Source organism: Sphaerodactylus townsendi, linkage group LG01 (genome assembly GCF_021028975.2).
Source record: "Sphaerodactylus townsendi isolate TG3544 linkage group LG01, MPM_Stown_v2.3, whole genome shotgun sequence".
Taxonomy (NCBI): Eukaryota; Metazoa; Chordata; class Lepidosauria; order Squamata; family Sphaerodactylidae; genus Sphaerodactylus; species Sphaerodactylus townsendi.
Genome location: NC_059425.1, coordinates 96,040,951 through 96,067,418, shown reverse-complemented (window position 1 = coordinate 96,067,418; position 26,468 = coordinate 96,040,951). Strand labels below are relative to the sequence as shown.

General features: G+C 41.2%; 1 protein-coding gene across 1 annotated transcript; it reads right to left on the bottom strand.

Moving 5' to 3' along the window:
* Positions 1-208: 208 nt before the first annotated feature.
* TMEM242 (transmembrane protein 242) lies at positions 209-26,133 on the bottom strand. Its single transcript, XM_048488229.1, has 4 exons — positions 25,948-26,133; positions 21,749-21,849; positions 17,032-17,169; positions 209-579 (listed from the first exon to the last, which is right to left on the bottom strand). The coding sequence occupies exons 1-4, from the start codon at positions 26,084-26,086 to the stop codon at positions 481-483; spliced, it is 477 nt and encodes a 158-aa protein (XP_048344186.1). The 5' UTR covers positions 26,087-26,133; the 3' UTR covers positions 209-480.
* Positions 26,134-26,468: the final 335 nt, after the last annotated feature.

Genomic DNA, 26,468 nt, shown 5'->3' with positions numbered 1-26,468 from the left:
GTGGGTGGCACTAATACAGGCAGTGGGTGTTGGCATTTGATATTTTTTGTATTTTACTTCTTGTGATTGCCTTTCTAACACCATTGTTAGGTGGGAGGGTGTCGTTATCCATCAGCTCACTTGCTTGGAGTAGAATTTTGCCCTAAATGAACAAGTAGTGCGGGGCAGCCTGTGCCTCTGATCTGCACTCCTCCAAAAGACCAACATCCACAAATTATAATAATTGTATTTACCACTGAGATTTGCCTTTTTGCTGAAACTTACTGAGCTCATTTCTTCATACTGGTTTACATTGTTATAGCTCATACCACAAGCTGATGTAGTAACCAAAACCAAAGAACAAATTTTAGCTTGAGTAAACGAAGATCTTGTGGTCTGTGCAACTGACTGCGATTCTTTTCCATTCTTCATAGCAGCACATTTTCATAGGTACAGTACTTCAGTCCTCAGCAATTTGATCTGAGTGCCTCCATGTGCCAGTCACTTGGATTTCAGAATGTCCTCCCATTCAAGTGGGTGTGCTGCATTTTGGGGAACTGATGGAAATATAGATTGGATTTTGTTCCGTAATTCATTTATCTATAAGAGAGGGTAGAGAAATAGATATATTAAATACATCCAGATAGGAGATCTTTGAAATAATAAATCAAATATTTATTTTTCATGTAACAAGAAACAGAAACTTAAACAAGTAAAACCCAAGGCTTCCTTTATACAGGAATTTCCCTCAATAAAATTTCACCCTTCTTTCTAACCTCCACCTCCACCAAGATATGCTACCTCCATCAAGATATGCTACTGCTCCCTTGACCAAAGAACTCTTATTGACCAGGAGGTTGTTTCAACCATGATGTCAGGCTACATAAACTTTGAGGCTAACCATAATTAACATCAACTAGGATCACCTCATAATCTGAGATTGAAATCTGGTCTTGAAATAGGGCTGCAGTCCTCAGATATAAAGAAATCTCATTAGCATTAATCAAGCTCAAAATAAATGGTGCACCTTAATTAAAGAAAACCTCCAAAAGGAGGGAAGAGAAAGGAAAGGAAAACACAAATGCACATATTAGGAACATTATGGGGAGGGGCAGCACCAAACTTGTGAGGGTCCCCCATTGCTGAGCCAGCTCAAGTAACCTTGGAGTCTGGCTGCTGCTGCATCAATGTCTGGGAGCTGCTCCAAGTCCGGAGTGGCTCATGGCACCTGCCCCTTGCCCAGAGCAGCTCCCAGAATCATCGCCAGGCTTCAGGGCTCCACTGCAACTGCCACTGAGCTCTGCCACAGCAAAATAATTGTACTGTCTACACACGCTCAGGCAAGTCTTTTTTAAAAATTAAACTTTTATTTTAATGGGGAGATTTAAACATTTCAGAATTTTCAATAAACCTGCAGAGTCTCCAAAGTTTCTAGAAAAGTCTGTCTAGCACTTGTGTAGCCCCTAAATGTGGATATAGGTCTCCACAAAGGGGGGGGGGAGTCACACATCACTATTAAATGCATAGATAGTTGTGCTACACCAGAAAATAAGGATACAAAACCCTTCCCATTCCCATAGTCTGGAAGTAGGGAAAACAGATTAAGGTCTAAAGGCAAGCAATACAATAAAGGCTAATATAGTTATCTCAATGTATTCACGTATATCTTACTTATTGGAAACCACTGATCTGAGACATACGAAGCAATAGTTTTGAGTATCATAACCAGCACTAGCTATGCCTCAGATGAAGTACTGTGCCTAAATACAGGCTATATTTGGACAAGGATACAGATAAGTCAAGCAACAAAGATGCCTAGACCTAAGATGCCCTAGACCAGTGATGGCAAACCAAATTAGAGACCGAGTGCCAGGGGCAGAGGGAGGGGGAACTGTGCCCGGGGCATGCATGTGCCCCTGCCACACCCCCGTCTGGCCCCATTCGGCCCTGGAATGCTACGCCCCGGAACCTCCTTGCCACGCCCCCACAGGGGCATGCGCTCGGTGCGTCACATACCCCCCCATGCCCTTGATGCTACATCACTGCCAAATGCCCAAACTGGGACAATGGTGTGCGTGCCCACAGAGAGGGTTGTGAGTGCCCCCTCTGGCACGCGTGCCATAGGTCCGCCACCACTGCCGTAGAACTAAGTGAGGAGAAATTAAAGGCCAACCTTAAACCCTGTAGTACAGGGTTTCCACAGAGTTAAATGTGCTTGCTTAACACTGTGTTGGACTGCAGTTAAGGGATGTCAAAATTAGCAGTCCAAGTTTAACTGGATTTCTATCTGCATGGTCAGCTGAGCAATGGAACTTGTTGCCTAAATCAGTTACAGAATCTCCTCATTAAAAGTTTCTAAGAAGAGATTGTTTTATTCTCAACACTATGTGGTAGAAGTTCAACTCCAATAATATACATTATACTAAATTTGCTATTCTGAACTCTACTGATCACAGTAGCCTGTGTTAATACTGGAGAAAGAATTATTCTAACAAGAACCTTACAAAACTCTTATTCAAAGGCAACAAGCCAGATTAATTTCAAGTCTGTTACAGCTCATTAGCAGGAAAGGAATGAGAAGGGGATTCTCTGAGGGTACTCAAAAGAGGAAAAAGGCATACCTCCCACAATACTTGTTTTGTTTACCCATCAAAGAACCCCTGTGGGCTTCAATCATGCCCACTTTGTTAATCTTGATTAAAATGTTTTGGCCTAAAGAGGCTGCTTAAGTCAATGTGAAGGGCCTTTCTTGACTACAAGTATGCTTAATGGTGAAATCCTTCTCTTTCATTGCCTGTATGTGATAAACCACTGTCCAAAAACCTTAAGCCTAGCAGAAATCATTTTCGGATACTATTCTAATATGCTGCCTCTTGACTTAAATGTGTATGAACTATTGGAAATGTACAATACTTGATTTAAGATTACTGTACATTCAACTCCTGAGGAAAATTCTCTGAAGAAAATTTCACATAGCAGAATTCTTATTTTCTTCACATTGTCTGAAGGGGAAAAATTACCCTCAATGGGTGGAAAAAAGTCATAGTGACTGCTCCACTTCAGGATGTCAGTCTTGTTATAAAAAGGATATAATCTACCAATAGCATGTCAAATAATTTCTGTTAGAGATCATAGTTAGTTGCTCATCTTAACCTAATGATCCTGAATCAGCAGGTAAAAACAGAGAACCCTAAAAGCATCTTTCATTCTAAGCTGCTTTTTAAATGTATACATCACTGACAAGATGTCACAGGAAAAAGTGTGATTGTATCACTGAAGAACACTTCTACATCTATTAATAATCATCAGGGGAGACGGTTAACAATGGCTTGTCTATTGGAATTTTTAGGTTTTTATTCTCTGACAGAATATTCTTCTCTGTAATATTCTGCAGGGGTCATCTATCTCAGATCCTGGTAAAGTTACTGCTTTCCTACTTATTGTTATTTTAATGACACTCAGTTGGGACATGTTACAATAGTTTTACAGTATAAAAATGGAATAAAATACCTGTTTAAGTTACCCTATATCTGATGCCAAATTCAAAAAATGGAAACTTCACAGCTCTTCTAGAAGTCTTCTAAAGACTTCTAGAAAGTCTTTAGGCTCAGACTTATGTTGGATCTTTAGGGGAATGGCATTCCACAACTATGAGAGAAACCACTGAGAATATGTCTCTGGCACTTGCTGTTCAAGCACGGCACATGGATGGTACAGCCAAGAAAATGATTGAGTTTAATACTTGTGGTGAGGCTGAGGGACAAAGTATTTTCTATACTATGAAGTGCCCAAGATACATGGGGATTTTTAGGTTAAAAACAGCATATTAAATCATATTCAGATAGTACTGGGAAATCAGTGTTAAGGCTGGAACAGTAGTGTAATTTGTCCTCTTTCAATGATTATTCCACTAACCTAGTAGATTTTAGATTGTGAACTAGCATGGCTACAAGCAAGTTTTCTATTTTGGAAATACCTATATTTAACTGAGAGGAATGAGTCTACTGAAAGAAAACATAACTAGCAAGCGATTGTGCATATAGGAATTTACCCACGACATGAGGTAAAACTACCCAATTTGGCTTTAAAAAACTTTACATCTAGCACTTCATTTTAAATTTCTCAAAAACTGTTCACAACTATTGAGCAATTACTTTTCTCTCACCCTACAATGGATTTGTGAATCTCACCTGGTGTCAAAAAGATACAAAGAAAATTGTTGGCCTTTGTAATTTCAATGGAAATATGATTTTTTTTAGGTTCACAGAAACTAGATGCAACCTGACATCAAGGGCATCACTTATATCTACTTGCCATCTGGCTTTAAGCAAAGGGATGCTGGCCAGACAAAGTGTAAAATCATGGCCTGAAAACATTTTTCCCCTTTCCCCTACCTCTACTTCCTTTTGTAACATCCAGCCTGATAAAGAGTTCTATTGAACTTGAAAGCTTGCATGTAGTGATACAAGCCACCAGGTGAGACCTGGAGATCCCCTGGAATGCTAGTTCATCTCCAGACTATATCCATTCTCCTGGAGAAAATGGACAGTATGGAGGCTGGACTGTATGGCACAGTACCCCACTGAGGTCCCCATCCTCACCAGGTTCCATCTCCAAACCTCCAGGAGTTCCCACAGTGGAGACACGGCTGTAGCTATACCCAAAACCAATGGGTTACCTCATGTGAGAAGTTCTTTGTAGAAAAAAACCTCAAGCTTCAAAATCTGCAATATGTCAGGCACAGGTGTAGGGAAAAGGGGGATCACAGGCAGGGCAGCGTCTGGGGTGGCAACCAGTTGCATGCAGTATCCTCACCATCTGGGGTGAATGATGTGGACGAGCCCCTCAGTTTCCTCCTCCCACATAAATTGTGCGAATGAACCTTAGATGGGTATTATGTGGACATATTTTTGCTCTTAAAGGTTGAGGGAAGGCAGAGGCCATGTGATCAAAGCCTGCTAAGAAAGTCAAGAAGCTGGCATGGAGCACAACTTCCTTAACTGAGTAAAGGGCCATTCTGTATTTCTAGGGCAGCATCTGCTGTATATCTAGAGTGGGCCTGATACTTGGCCAATCATTCAAATAATGTCCTGTTGGCACACACTTTAGCTGGTGAGACTGCAGCAATAGACCAGGTGTTCCACAAAGCATCTCCCATAAGGAGTGGGTCAGGTGGGACCTAATACATGACTGTAATATTTTAAAATGTTATGTGTGTGTTTCTTTAAATTGAGAGGTAAGTTATAGAAGGAAGGGGGTTGAAACGGGGACAAGAGAGCAAGGTGATTGATTAACACTGGAGAGTGACTGAGTTGAGCCTGTGCTGAACTGAGAGTCAGACAGAATGTGTATAACTGGTGAGAGAGACAGTAGTCTGTGCTGGAGACTGACAGGGGGTCAGTCTGAGCTAAACTGAATCAGAGTGTGTACAGAGTGTGTATTATGAGCTGAACAGAGAGTGAGACAGTATTCTGTACCGGAGACTGAGAGAGTCAGTCTGTGCCGTACTGGAAAAGAGCCTAAACCTATAGTGTTAATAAAATACTATAGGCTTAGTGTAGAATTGCAAAAAAAAATGTAGAAACCCTGAGAGACTAGAAAAGGAGTCAAATTCTAATAGGGTCTAAGAGATGTAGTGAGAGAACAGATTGATGTAAAGTGAAAAACTCCTCAGAAGAATTTGTTGTTTCAGTTTTATTTATTGTAAATTATTTCTTGAAATGTTTAAGCCAAAGAACATATATAATTTTTTATTTTGCTAAATGTAACCTGGAATCCCACACTAATAATTTTCTCAAGACCATGTAGCCTTTTATTTGTTTTTATTTATTTTCAAATTTATATCCCACCCTATCCCCGCAGGGCTCAGAAAGGGTCACAACAAAGTCAATAACAATCCATTAAAAACATTTAAAATAAAACCATACAAAAATTAAAACCGCACTAAAAAACACCCAATAACAGTTGTATGGTGCTAAGTTGTTAAAAAACAGATGGCGGGACATAATCCCCTCCAGATCATCCTATTCCTCACCCCCCCCTTTTTTGAATCTGCCTTAAACCTCAGACACACTATTCCAAAGGAAAGAATAAAGGGGTTTGGAATTAAATTCATGGGGGCAGTGAAATATGCAAAGCGAAAGAAAGGAATAAATAAACATTATTTTTCACCTATTATATTTATTTGTAAAGAAATAAGAGTGGGCATCTCAATGACCGTATATGGTTGGTCACTGTGGGTCCCAATATCAGGCTGCATCACAAGGGGTACAAGGATAAGCCCTCATTCGAAAGTGACAGTTCTAGGTGGAACTGTTGGGAATTTAACTGGGGGAAGTGCCAGCACCCCAGATGCAGATTTGAGCACATTTGTAAGGTCTGCTCTGGCCTGCACTCTAGGATACATTGCAGTAAGCGGGGCAGCACCCAACATCCCTTTCAGGAAGCGCAACCCTCCTCTATGGCTAGACAGAGAAGGGAGGCTGGGTCAGGCAAGCCTGGAGCTCTGCAGCGTCAGTTACATAGTCTTTGGCTAGAGAAGTTGTCAACCAAATTAGCACAAGTTCCCAAGCGGCTGTCAACTCTTCTCCTTCTCCTTTGGATAGATTGAAACAGATCCACAGTGTCTTATCTATTTCATGGTTTCACCAGGAGGTTACGCATCCCCTTCACAGGGGCCAGCGGGTTACCACAGGTTGCAAGAATTTAAAATCTGCATGGGATTTTTCAGAGGTCATAGCTGCCAAAATATCTAAGAAAGGCATAGCAGGAAGGGTGGCTGCCCCCTTTGCTGCTCCTCCACTGGACAACTTGCAGGTATCTCCACTATTGCAGGTATCTCCACTGGGGTGGTCCCCAAGAAGGCACAAGGCGAGTTAAGGCTCCTCCACCACCTGTCAAATCCAAAAGGAAGCTACCGAGCTTCCTTTTGGATTTGACAGGTGGTGGATGAACTTAAACTCACCTGGTGCCTTCTTGGGGACCACCCCTGGTAGGGATACCTGCAATGATGTTATAGACCCAGGTCTCTGCTCTGTGTGCTACACCTCCCTAGATCAGGCAATCAGTATCATCTGGGGACACTGCTGGCGAAATGCAAAATCCAGTCAGCCTTTAGACTGATGATTTCTGCCTTTTAGGGTTTAAATTCAGAAATCAGTGGTACAAAGATAGAACATGTCCATGGGCTGCTCAGTAGCCTATGCAGCCTTTTAAGACATTTAGCACATTCCTGGAATGGGTCATGAAGGAGCAGTTCAGTTGGTCCCACATAATGCATTACCTAGATGATTTTCTGTTTGTGGGTCAGGCTGGCAGATCAGCCTGTGCCAATCGCATTGCCATTTTTGAAACCCTGGCCACAGAGACGGGGGTACCACTGGCCCTCAAGAAGTCCAAGGGCCACATCACCCCTCTGATTTATTTGAGGGTCACCTTGGATACAATTCAGGGTATCCCTAGCCGCCTGTCTGACAAGCTTGCCACTCTAAGAAATTCATTGTCGGGTCTTATGGGCAGGGTAAGTACCAAATCTTTGATTGAACAAGTTCAAACGTTTGTGTTTAAGCAAGATTTTGGTACCCTACAGAATTTAAATGTGACTTGCCCAAATTTAATAAAATGTGATCTTTTAAAATGCTTTTTTAAAGGGTATTGCTTTAATTGAGGGGAGGCGGGATAATGCTGCAGCAGTCGTCTTGCTTGTGGACTTCCTAGCGGCACCTGGTTGGCCACTGCATGAACAGACTACTGGACTTGATAAGCCTTGGTCTGATCCAGCATGGCTTTTCTAGTGTTCTTATGAAGTGTTCATGTGATAAGGGGAGGGGAAGAATATAAATATTCAAAACAAGTTTAAATTATTATTCTGCACTTTAATTACATACAATGAAAGCACACAATGTCTACTTATTTTTAGCATTTTTAAAGGTTAACATATGTGCAAAACAAAGAGATAAGAAATTCTGTCATGAAGGTTATAAATTATAAGGTCACAGAAACCCACCCAACAGTATTTTTCTCAGTTCACATTTGGCAGATGTATACATGGTAATAACATTTTTAAAGCACAAATATCCTTTATGAATCATCCTTGCTATGAAATAAAAGATAGCATCTGCTTTCTGAGGTGATAAAAACTGATTTACTGAAGGCATCATGAGCAAAAGAGCTTTTATTACTCAGTTTATCTTGCTTGTTAATTGCTGTAGATCACTACAAATTCTGAAACCTTTCTTCTTGCCTTTTAAAGGAAAAAATAAAAACATTAACTGGTAGTGGCAAAAAGGCAAAGTTATGGTTCCATAGCTGGCAAGTGTTACAGTTGGAACTTTAATTAAATATAAAGTTACATTCCTTATTACCTATAGCTAAAAATAAATTACTGCAATTCAGCCATAACTGCAGAAAAACTATAACACATTAATCCCAAGTGTGTTTTTTTCTGTTGACATTATATAGCCATTATCATTGTATGGGAACTGGAATTAAAGCTAGCACAAAAGCTGTCGTCACGCGGTACTTTCCCTTCAAATAACTGCTCACAATGATACTTATAATTCACCTATAATTATTTTGGGGGAGGGAAAACACACTTTTGCTCCAAGACTCAAGACAAAGATTCTTGTGCAGAATATCTCTCTCACTCACTAATGTATTGAACATAATGTCCCTGTTCAATTATTATCAGATGAATATTTCTGGAGAGCAAACTGCTGTACAAGACAAAATTTAAACAAGGCAGGATGGTAGATTACCACAAGGAAAGCAGAGGTTAGATTTTCTACACAATAGACGGATCCATCATCCTACTAATAGAAATACAAGTCTTATTCAGATTTGGACAAAGTGAGCTCTCCGAAAGCATGACACCAAAAAATAAGTATACCATGGCTGATTACATACAAGTTATTTGCTGCATAGTGGAGGCCAGTATTCACCGCAGCAAGATTTCTTCTACGGACATATTTTCTGAAGCCCCTCTTTCACTTTACAGTCTCTTCGTGGCATGGCACAATTAAAATCCTGAATCGTCACAAGAGCGGGACAGATTTGCCAATGGGCATAGCTTTGCTCTGGACATCTTCTCTCTGCTCATGGCCAGCCTTCCCACTCTCTCGTATCACTTTGCACACTTCCCCCTTAACCCCCCTTCATTCTGTCAGCTCCTTCCAGCTTCCCTAAGGATCAAAAGATTGAGAGATCAATCTCTCATATGTATAGTGGGGGGGGGGGGGGAGGAGAGAGAACCTCTGCTTCATATTTGCCTATCATCTGTGTTCAGTCTCTCCTCTACCAGCACAGCCTCACCAGCTCAGCCTGAGCACAGCAAAGACTCAGTTGCCAGGTGCCCTGAAGCTTTTCCCCTTGCCCTCCCCTCCATGCTGCCGGCTCCTTCCTGCTCCTCTCTAGTGCACACATTGAGAGATCGAAAGATCAATCTTTCGATATAAAGAAACAACCGAGAGGGCTTTTCCAAGGAACAGTACAAGCAGGCATCTTTTTTGGCTCTACCCCACCTCCCCCACTCTGCTTCCATCCTCCCTGATGGTGGGCTTTTAAAACTTTATTTCAGGCAAGACTCTGTTTTAAAACAAGTCTCTCTCGTGTCTTCTCTTGTGACAGTGGCAGAGATATAGTGTATGTGTGTGTGCATGGTCGAGAGAGAGTGTGTGTGTGTGTGTGCGTGTGTGCGTGTGTGCGTGTGTGTGTGTGTGTGTGTGTGGAGGGGAAGGGAGGAAGGAAGGAACGAGTATCAGTTCTGTGCCTTTAAGGCTGTTGATCAGCAGAGTTAAGACAGCTGGGAGAGAACCAGAGGCCCCTTTGAGACATACAAGCAGCTGCAAGGCACTGAGCTGCCTCCTCACATATAAATGGAGAAATGCAAGGAGAGCCCATTGTACAAAGAACAGGTTCGAGGTAAGTGTTCCATGTGTAATGGGCCAAGAAGACTATACTAAAGCCTCAGGATGGAAAAGGGCAATGAGACTTGTATGCCTTAAATATCACTCTCACTAAACATACACAAAGAGATGTTGGTACAATTAACTTGTTTCATTGCATCTCCAAGGATATATGGAGATCATATATGGAGGATACTCAATCTTGGTCCCACTTTCTAAACCCTCAGAAAAAAATCCCTGCTAAACACAGAGGGATAAAGAAGAAAGTCAGATAAATGGAAGAACCAAAGGAGACTTGGCACAGGACTACTATATAGGTTATATAGAAACAAATGCAATTTTGCCAACATACATTCATATGGGGTTGAATCAGATCCAATCTTGTGAGTTCCTGCATGCTTCATGAAGCTGGGAAATCATGTTTGTTATGTGTACAAACTGCAATTTTATGGATATGTGAGAAATGTTTTGCTTGTAACTGCAGTAAATTAACCAGTCACCTTATTACAGGCTAGAAGGTGACTGTGATTCAGGAATATTTGTTCCCCTGTTCTGCCATGCATACTTGCACCTGAGTGTTGTGGGGTTTCCAGGCTGTAAGCCCATGTTCCAGTAGCATTTTCTCCTAATGTTTCACCTGCATCTGTGGCTGGCATCTTCAGAGGATCCTCTGAAGATGCCAGCCACAGATGCAGGCAAAACGTCAGGAGAAAAATGCTACTGGAACATGGACATACAGCCTGGAAACCCCACAACATTCCAGTGATTCCGGCCGTGAAAGCCTTCGACAATACATACTTGTACCACTTATACCATATTTGTACAATATACACTACAAATGTGGAACCTGGGCAGCAGATCCTGGGCTCTGATGCAGCTGCTGTCATGTGTGGCACAGCTCCTGGGCTCACAGTAGCTCCCAGGCTCTGCTGCAATTGCCTCTGCGCATGGAATGGCTCCCAGACTGCAAACCAAGCAATGACCATGTGGAAGGTAGGTGTGTTCTCTGAGTTTGCATAGAGAATGATCTTTTATTTGGGAGGATTTCACCCCCACCCCCCCCAAGTATTTTTTAAGGTTTCAGATTTTTTGTAAATTTAGGGTATTCCCCAAGTTTGCAGAACTACTTTTGGGATAAGTATGGCTGTGATCCACGGATTTAGGTATCCCCAGATAGGGCCACTCTTTCACCGCTATACTTTGTCCCACCAAAAGATCTAAGGAGATTTCTGAATTAACCCGCCACTTCTTCCTGGAACTACTTTGTGGTAGAATGCTCCACTGTGATCCTAGTGCCTACCTAGTTCTCCTCTCTCTTCTGATTCTCTAAAACAGGGGTCCCCAAACTACGGCCCGGGGGCCAAATGTGGCCCCCTGAAGGCATTTATCCAGCCTGCCAGGCATGGCGACGATGGCTCCATTCATGTGCAGTGGGGGCTCGAGGGAGAGGAGGAACCGGCCCCAACGGCTGCTGATTGCAGTTACATGATGGCACCCCCAAATCTCCATGAATTTTCTGACCCAGAATTGGAAACCTTACATGTGGCAATGCCTGCTCCGCCCTCCTCTCAGCTACTCCATGTGTTGCTCTCAGGCTTTCTGTTCCGCCTCACTCCCATTGGCATCAGCCAGGCTGGCGAATCGCTCGCTGGCTGCTGGGGAGGAAAGAACCCAGGAAGATACCTGATCCTGGGTTAGATGGAATGTTTCATTGGGAAAGTTCTGCTTTTTTTTTTTTTACAGGGGAAGGTATTCCACAGCCTCCCCAACAATATTTGGAGCCCACCCTGTACTTGACATACTTTGGTCATTGTTCTAAAAATATACCATGACAGAAAGGCTGAAAGGTGAAATCAAACATTTTAAAATCATTTGTGCATAGGAATTTGTTCATAGTTTTTTTTAGTCCGGCCCTCCAACAGTCTGAGGGACAGTGAACTCGCCCCCTGTTTAAAAAGTTTGGGGACCCCTGCTCTAAAAGCATTAAAGAATCTGTTTTAAGCGCCATCACCGACAAAACCATAATTCTGCGAACTATGGAACACTGAACTTTGATAAGAAAGTATTTATAGTGCATTGAATGACTGTCAGCAAGACTTCCCTTTTTGTATGGTAGTGCTTGCAGTTTATCCAATGAGCATTTCCACTTGAAAATAATAAAGTTTGCTTATCTTGGCAATCCCAGGCACGTGTGGTTTTATAGTCTTTTCTTTTTTAAAATTAGCAATATTCAAAACTTCATATATTAGAATAGCAGCCGCTGAATGAAAGGCAGCAGTCTACCTTTCATTCAGAAGCACTGGGGAGACCTGGCCTCCATAGAGGGCAGACCTACCCAATACTTTCAATTACAGATAGACCAGCCCTCCGTGGAGGCCAGATCTGTCCACTGCTTTTGACTAGGTCTTCTGAGTGGTTGCTAGTCTTCTGAGTGGTTGCTATTCTGATATATGATCTGCCAAGCTTCAAATATTGCTAATTTAAAAGAAGAAAAGAAAAAACCACATTGGTGCAGAATTGACAGGATAAACAGACTTTATTTTTCTATTTTTTACACAGAAATGAAGATTGGATAAACTGCAAGCAAAGTAAACTGCTAGGAAGATTCTTAAAATGGCTGTGGCAGCATGAAGGCTCCTGAACAGGGAAGAAAATGGCAGACTCTATTATACAAAAAGGGAAGTCTTGTTGATAGTTATACAATGCACTATAAAAGCTCTTATCAAAGTTCAATGTTTCATAGTGCACGGAATAATAGTTTTGACAATGGAGGTGCTTAAAAAAGATTCTTTAATGTTTTAAGAGAATCAGGACTATTTTCCACTGCAGAAACACACTACTTTCACTTTCGCCAAACAACCACCAACTTCACTTAGATCTTTTGGCGAGACAGAGAATTATGTCAACAAATAATGTATTGTCGAAGGCTTTCATGGCTGGAATCACTAGGATGTTGTGGTTTTTCAGGGTTGTATGGCCATGTTCCAGTAGTATTTTCTCCTGACGTTTCGCCTGCATCTGTGGCTGGCATCTTCAGAGGTTCTGGTGGAAGATGGCAGCCAAAGATGCAGGTGAAACGTCAGGAGAAAATACTACTGGAACATGGCCATACTACCTGGAAAATCCATATCAACAAATAATAATGTGCGCACATATATGTATGTTATAAAGTAAAGGTTTAATGAGATTCACAGTGAACCTTAACCCTATCTAAATACAATTCAGACAAATTTCAGCATGCACAGTAGTGTGATTTCCTGAAAGCATAGGTGCTTCTTGTTACTTCTGCCTGTATTTGATACACTGACAAGGCTAATTAGCAGGATTTACTGCTGCTTGGGAGGGAGCTGCTATAGAAAACATGATGGATCTCTATTTATTTGTACAGGTAAACTATAACCATGTGCAACACCAGTTCAGGATTCCATGGAGGGTTAACCCTTGAACTTCTGCTTAGTTTTGCTAATTGAAACTGCCCCCATATGCTTTCATTAACACTTTAAAGACTAAAAGACCAGCTTTTAACAAGACCTTTTTCCTTTTTGAAGTGCCAACAGCAAAGTAAAATAGAGTAGGAGTTCCCCAACAAGCCCCATATTTGAGCTATATATATTTTGTTCTTTATGGGTGAATGGAAGTCTACTATCTCTATAATTTTTTGTGCTAACCTCAACTGATTCTACTGGTGCACCACAATAGGTGGGGGTGGCATGAATCTCCCTATTCTCCTGGCGAAAACTCCAACAGATTATCACTATTAGCACTAAAGCAACTGTAACAAAACTACAAGTAATGCAGTAGATGTCAGCATTATATTCTTAGTCTTATTTTTACTCTGAGACAATGAGGAAGATTAAACTGACAGAAAGCTGAATGTAGTGAAAAAATCTACAATTCAGGAATCTTACACTGGAAGAAACAGCCAAAACACCAAACACCTGGATGAAGTTTTACTGCAATAGTCAGAAAGGAACTGCGGACATTAGTGTGCTATGCACTATCCTAGGCACAAATTATTTCAAGGGGATGTAGTTTCCAACTATGCAATTTCCTATATAGAAGTACAGATGGTGGGAACATTATATAATCCCTCCTTCACTTACTGCTTCTCCACTTTGAATTTCTTCCTCCCGAAGCAGCTTAGCTGTTTTAAACCAGGCATCAGGGCACCATTACATACTTTAGCATGCAACATGCAGCTCCATGCCTTAGAGTGTTTAGGAACTGAGTGTGTCAGGGCTTTTGTTTTAACACAGTATGATTGAAAAGGAAAAATATGCCTTAACCTTAAAGCAAATTAAAGCTGCAAATGGAACAGTGCTATTCAAACTTGAAAAATCAGGACATTTGTTCTCCTGCCACCAGATGTCGCTGTAGTATAACAAAAGGACTTTCCAAAATTTATTCGGCAACCACCTCTTTAGTCTGCCTTTCCCTACAATATATCATCACATTGTGCCTTGTTTTATGATGTCTCCTAGTGAAGATTTCCTTTCTCAAAACATGTGTTCAGTAAAGATATTCCATTTTTCATAACACCCCACTATTGTTTGGTGTGCGCATGTCACAACAATGACTGTGCTTTCACAAGGCAACTAGAGCACCCAGTGCTATTTTAGAGAAGCAGTATCCTTCTGAGGTTGATAAAATGAGTATCCAGTGTCCTGAGGGTAAAGTGTAGAAGACAGGGAAAGGCAATAGAAAACTGCCCTGTAAACAAAGTCAGCCTGGTAAATGTTGTGATGTAACATCATCTATGGGTCAGTAATGACCTGTTGTTTGCACAGGGGGACTATCTTTACCTTTTAAAACAGCAGCATCTATTTGGTTTCTCATTTACTTCTTCAATTCTGATATTGCGAGATGCTACTGCTATGCAGCATATAGAAAAGGGCTTCTGACAGAAAATACACTTTACAAATGTTTAATGTATATCAGCTAGCCACTAGTCAGCCAACTGTTTCTCATGGTCCTGCTTTCAGTTGACTGATGGACTTAAACTATGGACAGAGAACATCAAGCTCTGGCAATCCTGAGATGGCAATGCATCAAGATCACAGTTTCTGTCCATTAACAACAGTTGCCAGGTACTGCCATTTGACCAATATCTAAAAAGTTAATACATTCAACTAGCAGCCTAAGCCGAGAAGGCAGGCATCTTGAAATAAAAGGTATTTGACTCTCCTCAGGACACTTTCCAGCTGGGCAATGAGGGCTCTTTTCCAGTTGATTTTTCTCTCCTAATGAGCATGCTCTTATATACAGATGAATGTACCAATTCATTTGGGACACCTGCATGTGATCTTTGGGTGATTTTTCCTTTGAATATGTCATCAGAATAGTGCATGCCTGAAAAGTGATCAACTTCTGATTGACAAAAGGATTTCTTGGTAATGTCTTAAATCAGTCCAGCATTGTCCATTATCATTTTCTTAATGACTTAAGTTATTACACATCACTTTCAACAGATGCTGGCAGAAGTATTTCTGGCCACAAAGCACAATTTTCTAAAGTCTAAAGTTTAATACTGTGTTTGAGTATCAAAATAGTAGTGAAACTGAACTTTGTCTGATGCCTAGTTGACAAGCTGTGGTAAGCAAGTTAATGGGACTCATTCATTTGACAGGTTTGCATCACTGTTCACAGATGGAAATCGAGAACAACTTCTCCTAGTATGACAGCTCATTTGCCAAAAAGCAAGTAATACACAAAGAGTAACACAGGTAGCTTATGGCCAAAACTGATTATGTGGCAGTACAGGAGAAACCAGAAATTCTACCAAAATAACAAATCTTACGGCATCTTAAAACACTAATGAATTTATTGTTACATATGCGTATGAGAGCCAAAGGCCACTTAATCAGAAGCATTCTGTTACATTCAACTAACAGAAAGTTTTATACCAGGAGCGACAAACATCAGAAAGGCAGGGGTGGAAGGAGGAGAGGAGGAATTATTACAAAGAGAGATCAGAAAGTCCTATCGTATACTAACATTAGCATCATTTTAACCTCAATTTACTGGGATGTGTTAGCAGGATGAATATCCAATATAGCAAGGAGTAGCAGATTCTGGGCACTTCTGCACATGCAGAACAATGCACTTTAAATCCACATTCACAATTGTTTGCAAGTGGATTTTGCTATTTCACACAATAAAATCCAGTGGCAAAGTGCATTAAAAGTGGATTGAAAGTACATTATTCTGCATGTGCGAAAGGGCCCTCTGTTCTGGCTTGTTAGAGAAAAGGATATCTGCAAAAATATTCAAAAAGGAGGGTTTGCACTTAAGGTTCTATGGCAGATCAAACATGTTTGATTTTGTCCAGTACTTTGAGCTGAAGTCTCCAATGGCCTGCCCTCTCTACCATGAAAAGTCAACACTGAATGGCTAAGACAATAAAGACTTTGGCCAGATACAGAGCTGCAAAGGAAGCCTGAATCCCATGCTGTAATCTCACAGTTTTGATTGAGTATTTTAAAAATTATCTCAAACTAAATCCCAGCTCTGGCAATTCTACTTCCAGTCCAATATTTTAAGATTTACAAACAGGAACATTGATTGTAGGAGTTTTCGGATCATTCACACAATCAGACATTTCTTACCATTATGGATGGCAAATGGTGGTGCTGAACTGGCCATCTGACTATTGTGTTTTAGACCAGCACCTGATTTAGAACCCTAATTTTCTCCCTATATCAACTTCTCCCTATGCAAGCCAGTCATATCTTTGGTTTCCCCAAAGAGGTACATATAGTCTCAGCTTAGGCAAAACATTTTCAGTGGCAGCCTCATCTCTTTGGAACATGCTGTCAAATGGTATGAATTTAGAAAGAAGTGGAAGGCAAATTTTTAGAGGAGGTTTCTGCTGAATGATGGTTTTATAGGTAATCCCTTTAGCAGATGATGCTTTAATTTTGTATTGTATATGGATTTTTACATTTGAAAACTACGGTAAGGTTTTTAGAAAAAACAGCATAGAAATATATAAATAAACCCACAGTCAAGAACACAAAAATACATTCACACTGTCATGAAATATGACTGTACATAAGTCTGTAAAGAGAGGGGAATAACTATCAGGAAAGGTCAATACTAAAGAACTCCAGAATCTGGTTCCCATAGTCTCAACTGGTAAAGAAATACTCACACTGTGAACACCCAAAGCCTTCCAGACAGCAAAACTGATCAGGCCCACTCCACACCAGGCATACAGTGTACCCCATCCTAGGGCTCGTAAGGCAAGTGATGCACCACTCTCTGGTAATGCAGCTGTAGCAACTATACCCTAAAACAGTTAAAAAACAAAAAAGCAAATGGTAGGGGGAAATTACTTTTTGTAAATTCACACTTACACTACCATCTTAAGATGACTTCTACTCTTCAGAGGTTGCAACAATAGCTTGCAAATACTACAAGAATAGTCAAAGTGCTCTCAGGTAAACTTTACATTTTGGTTGGTTGTTGTGGGTATTCCGGGCTGTGTGGCCATGGTCTGGTAGATCTTATTCTCAACGTTTTGCTTGTATCTAAGGCTGGCATCTTCAGAGGTGTATTACAGAGGGAAGTCTGTTACACAGTGTGTCCAGACTTCCCTCTGTGATACACCTCTGAAGATGCCAGCCACAGATACAAGTGAAAAGTTAGGAACAAGATCTACCAGACCACGGCCACATAGCCCAGAAAACCTACAACAACCACTTGAATTTGGCCATGAAAGCCTTCGACAATACATTTAAATTTTGGGACCTAACAGTGTAATCATGAGTAGAGATGCACCCTCTTAAGTCTACTGGAGTCAGGGGATTTAGAAGCATACAACTCTGCTTACAGATCTCTGAACATATGTATGCTAACCCTAGGGTGTCTGTACATTTAAACTGACTTATCTCATCTAATTTTCTTTTAAGGGGCCCTGATTATTAGAGTTCTGTTAGTTTTGTGAATAAAGGAGAGGGAGTGGGTTCCAGGCAATTTTAATCAGCTTGTCTCGTCCGTCTCTTCTATCAGAAGCTTGCCATTCTGCCGGAGAGAAAGGGCAAGACAAAAAAAACAAGTTTCATTCCGCTGACCAGTTTTTACCCATTTGTATTTTTTTTCTTTATGTATTATACTCTTTCTGAGGGAAAGATGACAATGCAGTTGTGTGTGCTGCAGCAGAAATTGCAGCAGCTCACAACCAGATTGTAAAGTAAGGCAGATTTTCTCTGAAGGTGGAGGAATCGTACTTACATGCCGGCTTCGTCAAAACCATTATGGTTGGCAATGTTTGTAGCATTTTGATAAAAGAGCCTTTTTAGTGCTCTGGACAGCTACATAGCAAGACTTTCATTTTCCAATGTTGCGCCCACCATTTTGTGAACTCCATGCTGCCACAGGAAACAAAATGGTGGGCGCAACTTTAGAATATGAAAGTGTTGCTATACAGCTGTCTGAAGCACTAAAAAGGCTCTTTTACTTAAACCATTATATTTAATATTTCAAGACAAACAGCCCATTCCAGATCCTGAGGTGGCTGGAAACAGCAGGGCTGTCACACCATCTTCAGAGGGCTTCCAGGCAGCATGGGGAGGCAGCTAAAAAAGACTTGGCCACCTAGGCCTCCATAGGGCTTAACTGGGTTACACTCCATAGGGCTTAATAGCCCTGGCCATGGCGTTCCTGGCCCTATAGGCTGGGTGGAAGCCAACTAAAGTTTCTTTTTTTAAAAAAACAGCAGAGAGTCAGTGCAGCCTGGAGCGGTTCTCAGAGACCATTTGGTCGCCCCCTCATCACCCCTGGATTGGACTGCACAAAAGGAAATTAATACAAGCAAGGGAGTAACAAAGGGGCTGACAGAATTCAAAAGAATGTCAAAGCCAAGAGAATTGTGAAAATCAGCTAGTGGAATATGCAATAATGGCAAAACTAACCAATCAAATAATTCAAATAAAAATGGAAAGCATATTGCTTATTTTATTCAAAAAAAGAGAAAGAATAATGGTGAAAATTGGAGGATGTTGTTGAAATGATGTATATAAATTATCATTAACTTTGATTTACTTATTTATTTAGTCAATTTCTACCCTGCTCTTCAAATCCATCCCAGGGCAGGTAACAACAATCTAAAAATGATTCAACATTACAAAGATACAACACTACAATGATGATATATTATACATTAAATTGAAAAGGGCTCCAAAGGGAAACAAATGATTAATCACTTTGTGAAAAATGATAACAATATATCAATACAACTTTATTTTGTGAGAAAAATATTAGAAAGTTATACTAGAAAACATTTATCAATTTTAATGTACTTTGGATTATTAGCATTTATATTAAGAACAGTCATCATTGGTAATTATTTTTTAATTTCTATATAATATTATATAATATTATAATATTATATGTAGAATTTGATTTCATTTCTATAGCTAACTGTGCCTATTATTTGATTCTAGTTTCTTTTTTCTGCTTTTCTATTTAAAATTAAATAAAAGGAATAATGGGAGAATACTGCTCTGGATTTATCAGCACAAGTGTTTGTACATGAAAGAACTAATTTGAGTCCTTTTCTCCTCAGAGAGTTATCTTGTTTACAGAACTCTTTTTGTCATATGATGTGCACTAAAGCTATTTAGAACATTAAAATAAGTGAAGAAAAATTGCTAAAAAAAAACACTTTGGAGTTTCCCCACTGCTTTGGCATAGAAGAAAGGATTTCATTGATAATAAACAAAAACTGCTGTAAGCTACTATTTTAAGAAAAGATATTTTAGTCACATGTTTATGCTCGTTGCCATTAATACTAAAGTTTAATTTCTTAGGGCATTTTGCACTTTTCAGTACAATTAAAATCTTAATAAACTATCCCAGGGAAACAGACAAACCTCTGTTACTTACTAATGTTCCACATTCTCAGGCTTTTTAAAAAGTAGGGTAGAAGAATGCTGGGGAGCGGTATGAGAAAAAGTAAACACATGTCTTTATTAACAATCTAGGGTGCCATAAATCTATGCTACCCATTCTTGTACCTCAATAACAAAGAGTCTCATGTTCAGACATGTCCAAGTCAAAGAAGTCCCATGGTTATCATCAGCTATATTTCACATCGTAAGCTACTTAGAACGTCAAAATAAGTGAAGAACAAATTGCTAAAAAAAAACACTTTAGTGTTTCCCCACTGCTTTGACATAGAAGAAAGGATTTCATTGATAATAGACAAAAAGCTGCTATAAGCAACTATTTTAAGAAAATATCTTTCAGTCACATGTTTATGCTTGCTGCCTTTAATACTAAAGTTTAATTTCTTAGGGCATTTTGCACTTTTCAGTACAATTAAAATCTTAACAAACTGTCCTGGGGAAACAGAGAGACAGTATGAAGTTTCATTTAGTTTAGACTGGCTTATGAGGAAAAAATAACCTGCAGTGGACAGGAACTTGCAACTGACTCTTCAGTAAAAGGGTGTCAAACATGTGGCCAGGCCCAGCCAAACCAAGTCGCATGTATGTCATATTTGGCCCTCATAACAAATGAGTTCAATACTTCTGCTTTAGTAGGATAAGCAAGCTGCTTTTCCATTAATCAAGCAACATTTCTAGTTGCCGATATATTTAATGTCTACATTTGAGGGCATGGTATATACATAAAATATATGTACCTGCTTAGAGATGAGGCAGCTTTCCGTTTGGTGCTGTCCATGTAATTGGAACAATATCACCTATTACATGACTGCTAAGTTCATAGTCCTACGCGTGCTTGTTTGGAAGTTAGACCCCCTGAGAAAAGTGAGGCTTACTTACAACTAAACACACATGATGAGATTGGGTTGTTAAGTTTCAAGAACTTCCCTTGAGCAAAGGCTTGGGGGTTACTGATATTTTTTTAAAAAAATTAAAACAAAGTCCATGCTGGTTGGCTATAGAGCCATAAATAATAATAATTTTAGAACTGAACACATTGCAGAGCTTTTGCAGAGCTGGCAACATACAGAATTATCTTTAATTCTCCTGCAGCTGCAGACCTGGGTGGGAAGCAATGTGCTGCTGAACAAAGATCAAAGGGAAAAGGATCCTCACAAAGATGTCATAAGCTTGTGTCTACCCTGGGCACAACAGCCATTCAGCAGTTGCACATCTGCCTCTACCTTTACCTTACACCACCAGCTGGCAAGAACATGAGGCCTTTCTCTCCGCTGAGCCACTGCTCAGCAACTGCACCCGAGCATCACCCACCATCCCTAGTGACTGGATATAACTTCTGCTGAAGTGGAAGAATTAAATATAAAATTGGTTCTCTGTAGATTCCAGGTAATTGGAGGACACAAAATAAGGCTATAAGATCACCATACAGCTCCATGGATGATTCTGATGATATATAGAACAGGGTTTTCTGGCTTCTAGAGCCCATGGAAACTTGCCAGCCCTGCTGCTAGAAAATCATCTGTAGTCAAAGGAATACGTGATCTGTTGCGTGATTTATAATGCTTAATCGCAGGAATCTGGTATTTTCCCCATGGCTCTTTGTTACATTAAAAAAGCAGCCTTTAACTCAACCTGTGTGACATATGGTCACAATCTAGCTTTAAGAGTTTATAAAATGCAGATTTTAGCACGTTCAATTGAAATCAGATTGAATTTTAACCCACGTAATAACCAGTTTGTTATAAATTAAAATTAAATATAAGAATTGCTTTTAAAAGCTGATTTTAAAACATTTTATAAAAATCAATGATTTTAATCAGCCCTTGTCCAGACCATATTTTGGAACCTGGACATGGTGTCTTTAAAAGAAAAGCCAATTTCTTTATTTCCCAAAAAATGTTCCCTTACCTGGAATAAGGCAATAAAACCATCAAGAAACTTCAATTTAAAGACACAAACCTTATTGAACCAGTTCGGATTTTTCTTTTTGGCCATGGCAAGTGTGGTACCAAAACCCGCTAGAATTCCTGCAGAAGCAACAGTAGCAAGAAAAGCTCCACCTACCAAAACAGTTGGGGGGGGGGGGGATCAATGATAAAAGAATTAGACTTTTCCGCTAGGAATAAAATGCTTTTTAAAATATATTTGAAATTAAGAATTGTCAGTAACTCCCAAAAGCAAAGTGGCAACTGTAAGGCTACCAAAATATAAATCATTAGAGTTCCTTAAAATCCCAGTGGAACCCAAAATCTCTGGACAACCATTCTAGCCCAACTTACAAAATGATCCATAGCATACACTGGGTACAAATTACAAGCGAACAGAAGTAAAGCTCACAAGAAGGCGGGTCCTGTATACCTCTGAGTTGTCAAGGTAACCTGACACTTTCAAGGGCTTCTGCAGAATTGCTACACGCTGTCAGTTCCCTCCTGAAGAGAGCTGTAATCCTGCTTTTCAGAGCATTAATTACACCAAGCTGTCATTTGAACGTGCACTGGCATTTGAAGAGGCTGTGTTGCATCCAACAGCTGGGTCTCAGGCTTTGTCCCTCTTGTGCCTGAGACATCTCTCTTCTAAATCCTTAAGTGGTATCCAAACAGCTCTAATTTAGACAACCAGACAGTTTGAGTGCATCTCAGCCCCGCAGTAGACTCAGGCTGACCTCCCACTGACTCATATAGCTGACAGGACTGCTGCAGAGAAACACAGTCAAACCACCTGCTTCTGCTACTGGGAAGTCCCTGAAGGAAATAAGTCAAGCTTTTCTAGGGACATGCCCTGCACAGTAGTTTACACTGTGTGAGAAGCTGCCGTAACAACTGCTACATATGACCAAAGCAGTAACCCATTGCAGTTACCCACCAGCCTATACCAGTGGTGGTGAACCTATGGCACAGGTGCCAGAGGTGGCACTCAGAGCCCTCTCTGTGGGCACGTGCAAACAGAGTTCATCAAGTGGGGAATGCGCCCCAATAACAATAATAATAACAATAACATCTTAGGGCTGGCCTGGGCCGCTGGGCTTGATTGTTAGCATTAAATAGGTCTTAGGTTTTGGGGAAGCAGTGTAGGTAATCCTGTTAAGCGCTGTTAAACCTCACTGATTTTCATGCGAAAACTAAAGCACAATCCTTTACCTGGGAGTAAGCTTGGTTGCTGGCAATGGGGCTTGCTTCTGAGTAAACCCTCCTAGGGTCATGATTCACCCATTGGAAGAGTTGCGCAGTTGCTTCAATGCAAAGCCACCAACTACCACCAAGCTTACTCCTGAGTAACGCACGCCTCAGAGCCAACCATTTTTTTATAGACTAAAACCTCAACATTCAGGTTAAATTGCCGTGTTGGCACTTTGCGATAAATCAGCGGGTTTTGGATTGCAGTTTGGGCACTCGGTCTCGAAAAGGTTCGCCATCACTGGCCTATACAATCACACATGCATGCACTGTGCACATGCACTGACAAGCTGCTGCCTGTGTATATTTATTGCCCTGACACAAGTATACAGAGAGATTATTTATGTAAGCTGATTTTTTTAAAGGACATTTTATCAGCGAAGAATTTTTCTTACATGTTAATCTGCCCTTATGTTTCCAGCATCTTGATTAGCCCAGGTTTCCCCACAAAACCTCAACCATTACAGTGTTGGCACAACTAGGAGTACTAGGAAGCTACCCTACTGTAAATGGTTTCTGTACATATTTAAATTTGAATATTATATAGTTATAGCCCCTTTCCCATATTTCCTTCATTTCATGACTATCTGAGCCTGCTGTTTACAGTTTTTCTCCATAATCTCTTGAAATATATGTCGGTTTACCTAAAGAGGAACTACTTTGTGCATCTGGCATGGGCCCTTTGTGCACTCACCCTCTGCCGCACGACTCTCTGCTTCTCCTTGTGTTTCCTTATTTACATGCAAGGAAGCGCCCCACTGCTTCTCCTGAGCCATGCCACCATTTCCCCTGGTCTCTTGTTTCCAGGTTAGGAAGTTGTTTGTCACCTCTTTTCCTTCATTCCTTCCTTCCTCCCTCACCAATTCAGTGGTCAGTTGCAGGGTCAACAGATCAAAAGTCTCAAAGTTTTTTTAAAAAGGAGGCCCTGTCAATCCTCCAGAAATGGTAGGGAGAAGCAGAAAAACAGAGTGGAACAAAACGCACACTGCCATGCTTCGCTTTCCCTGTGCAGGCAGGGAAAAGATTTCACTTTCCCTTTTCCCTGGAAACCGCAGAGCTTCTCTGATCTACACAGTAAATCTGAAGAGGGGGGGAAACGTGTGCAAACAAGCATCTGGCCCAAAGATAATGTCTGCTTGACCTGAGGAAACCAAATGAGTACAAACATCCACAGTAAATTCAAGCACACCAAAGTTTATTCCACAATCATGACTTGCTCTTTAAACTGTCACGAGCCACCCATTCATTTTTGATGACATTGGTTTGTTTCTCAGCAACTTATTTGTCTGGTATAAATATTCTGCCCGACCCATTTTCTTGAATCTGGCAGACTAAATGGGTACTTTCTTACTTCAATATGAATGAGTTACTGGAAAATCAGGACCCAGGAACCTACATAAAAACTAGTCAATTCTCAAAGTCAAGATGAATTAATCCTAAACACAGCAGTGAAAAAACTGACACGGGTGGATTCTGCACAGGTCAAATAAAATAGATGTAGGATGTTATATAAACCGTTTGGGGTGGGGGTGGGGACTTCACACAGGACCCGTTCCCAAAACAAGTTTGGATCCCTCAAGTTTTATTCCCCTTAATCCGGGATTTTTGAAAATCACTAAATGAGCAATCCTTTTGCACAATCCCAGGTTGGAGGTGTCCCTGCACAAACACAACAGGCAGGAGACACTTTCTGTCCCTCCCTTCCACCTGTGCCATCCACTGTCAGAGAAAATCCACCAGCCCACCATTCTGTGCAGGTTGTCTACTCTAGTGGGTTATGGTCAGATTTTCTGAGTGCCTAACAGGGTACAAAGTTCCCCAAGCATATTTTCTCCCTGTGGCAGCAAGTATGACTGATCTACAGCAATACTTTAATTATTGAGCCGCTGTTGCAAGGGAGTCATTTTTTTTCTTTTGTATGTTTCCTATGCTCAGCTACGCAGGTGCAGCCAATTGGATTGTGGCACAATCGGCATTACCATGGGAGTTCATTTCGGTATGCCTAAGCAGCACACGTGTTGCAGGAAATAATAAAAAAAGAGAAGTGCCTCCATGCGAAGGAGTGAAAGCAACCCAAGTTGTTTCCAGGGGTTTCAATCACTGCCTGAACAGGTGAAGGGCATGCATGTGAACGGGGAAAAGGAAAACATGTTCCTTTATAATGACTGTAACCTGTTATACAGGAGGCGCATGGTGTAGTGGTTAAATGCTTGCACTGCCACTCACATGATCAGGAGTTCCAGCCCCCTGTAGGTCAGATATCCTGGCAACTAGCTCATGGTCAATTCAGCCATCCATCCATTCTTGATCTGTAAATGAGTACCTAGCTCATAGCTAGGGGGTGAAGAACAGCAGGGGAAAGCAATGGCAAACTACCCCACACAAACGGCTTGCCTATAAAATCACTGCTTGCAGTGGTACCCCAGGGTCGGACACAACTGAAGGGGAAACTTTACCTTTACTAACCTGTTACACATATGTTGTGCGGAATCTACCACAGCTATTTTTGAGACATATAGCTCCCTTCTTTAGGAATATATATTTTTAAAAGCATTTCAACTCAATCAACAAGAGCACTTCCCTTTGACTAATGAAAGATGTTTGCAGAGTGAATTCTCTCTTTGTGCCCCGGGAAGCGAGCATGAGTGAAAGACATCCCCGCGTGCTGCTCCGACACACCATGCAGAAGCAGGCAGACCTCCTTCTCAAGTCTTGATCGGACCCGGGGATCAAATCACATTTGGGTTTTATTTAAATGTCAGGGCTCAACTCTAGCAACGAGTGAACCAACAATAGAGAACAGCACATCAGCACAACTCGCTACTAAGTAGCTACAACCAGTACCACACAGACACGTTAAAAACGGGTCTTCCAAATAAATGGGCGCGTGAGTGGTGGGCTACGCAACCCAGGAACCTGACCATCGTCTCATTTTTTAGAAACTGCCCCTGTGCCTTCCCTCGAAAAGAGGATGGGACGCGGAACCTTGAATTAAGAAGAGCTGCGGCGGCGCTTCGTCCTGGCCTGTGCCAGCTTTAGGATCCGCGCAAGGTTGAGGCGTCCCTGCATTGGGACTCCTCTGCAAGGCATCGCTGCTCCTCGCCTGTGCCGGCGTCGGCTCCATCCTGCCAAGCCTCAGCAGGGCGCGTGCAGAGAAGACGGCGACTGCCTCCTCCCTTCCACCCGGATGGAGATCCCGAGAGGGGTGAATTCATTCCTTGTGCTACCGAGATTGGGCTCCGCTTCGGCGTCGGGAACTCACCAAATTCAGGCCCACACCCCACCCCCATCCCTTGTGTATCCGCATTTCTCAAATCTGATCTCATCACATTTAGCCCCAGAAAGACCCCGTTCCCTTTGCGGTTACCTAGCTGAGCTGACGTTCGCGTGGGTGTGCATGGGTTCAAACGGTGCGATCACAATCCTTCCCTTCTGAATAAGTCTGAAACCCGCATAGGATCGGGTCACGGGAGTGTTTCTGTGTATGACACACTTTACTTCCCATA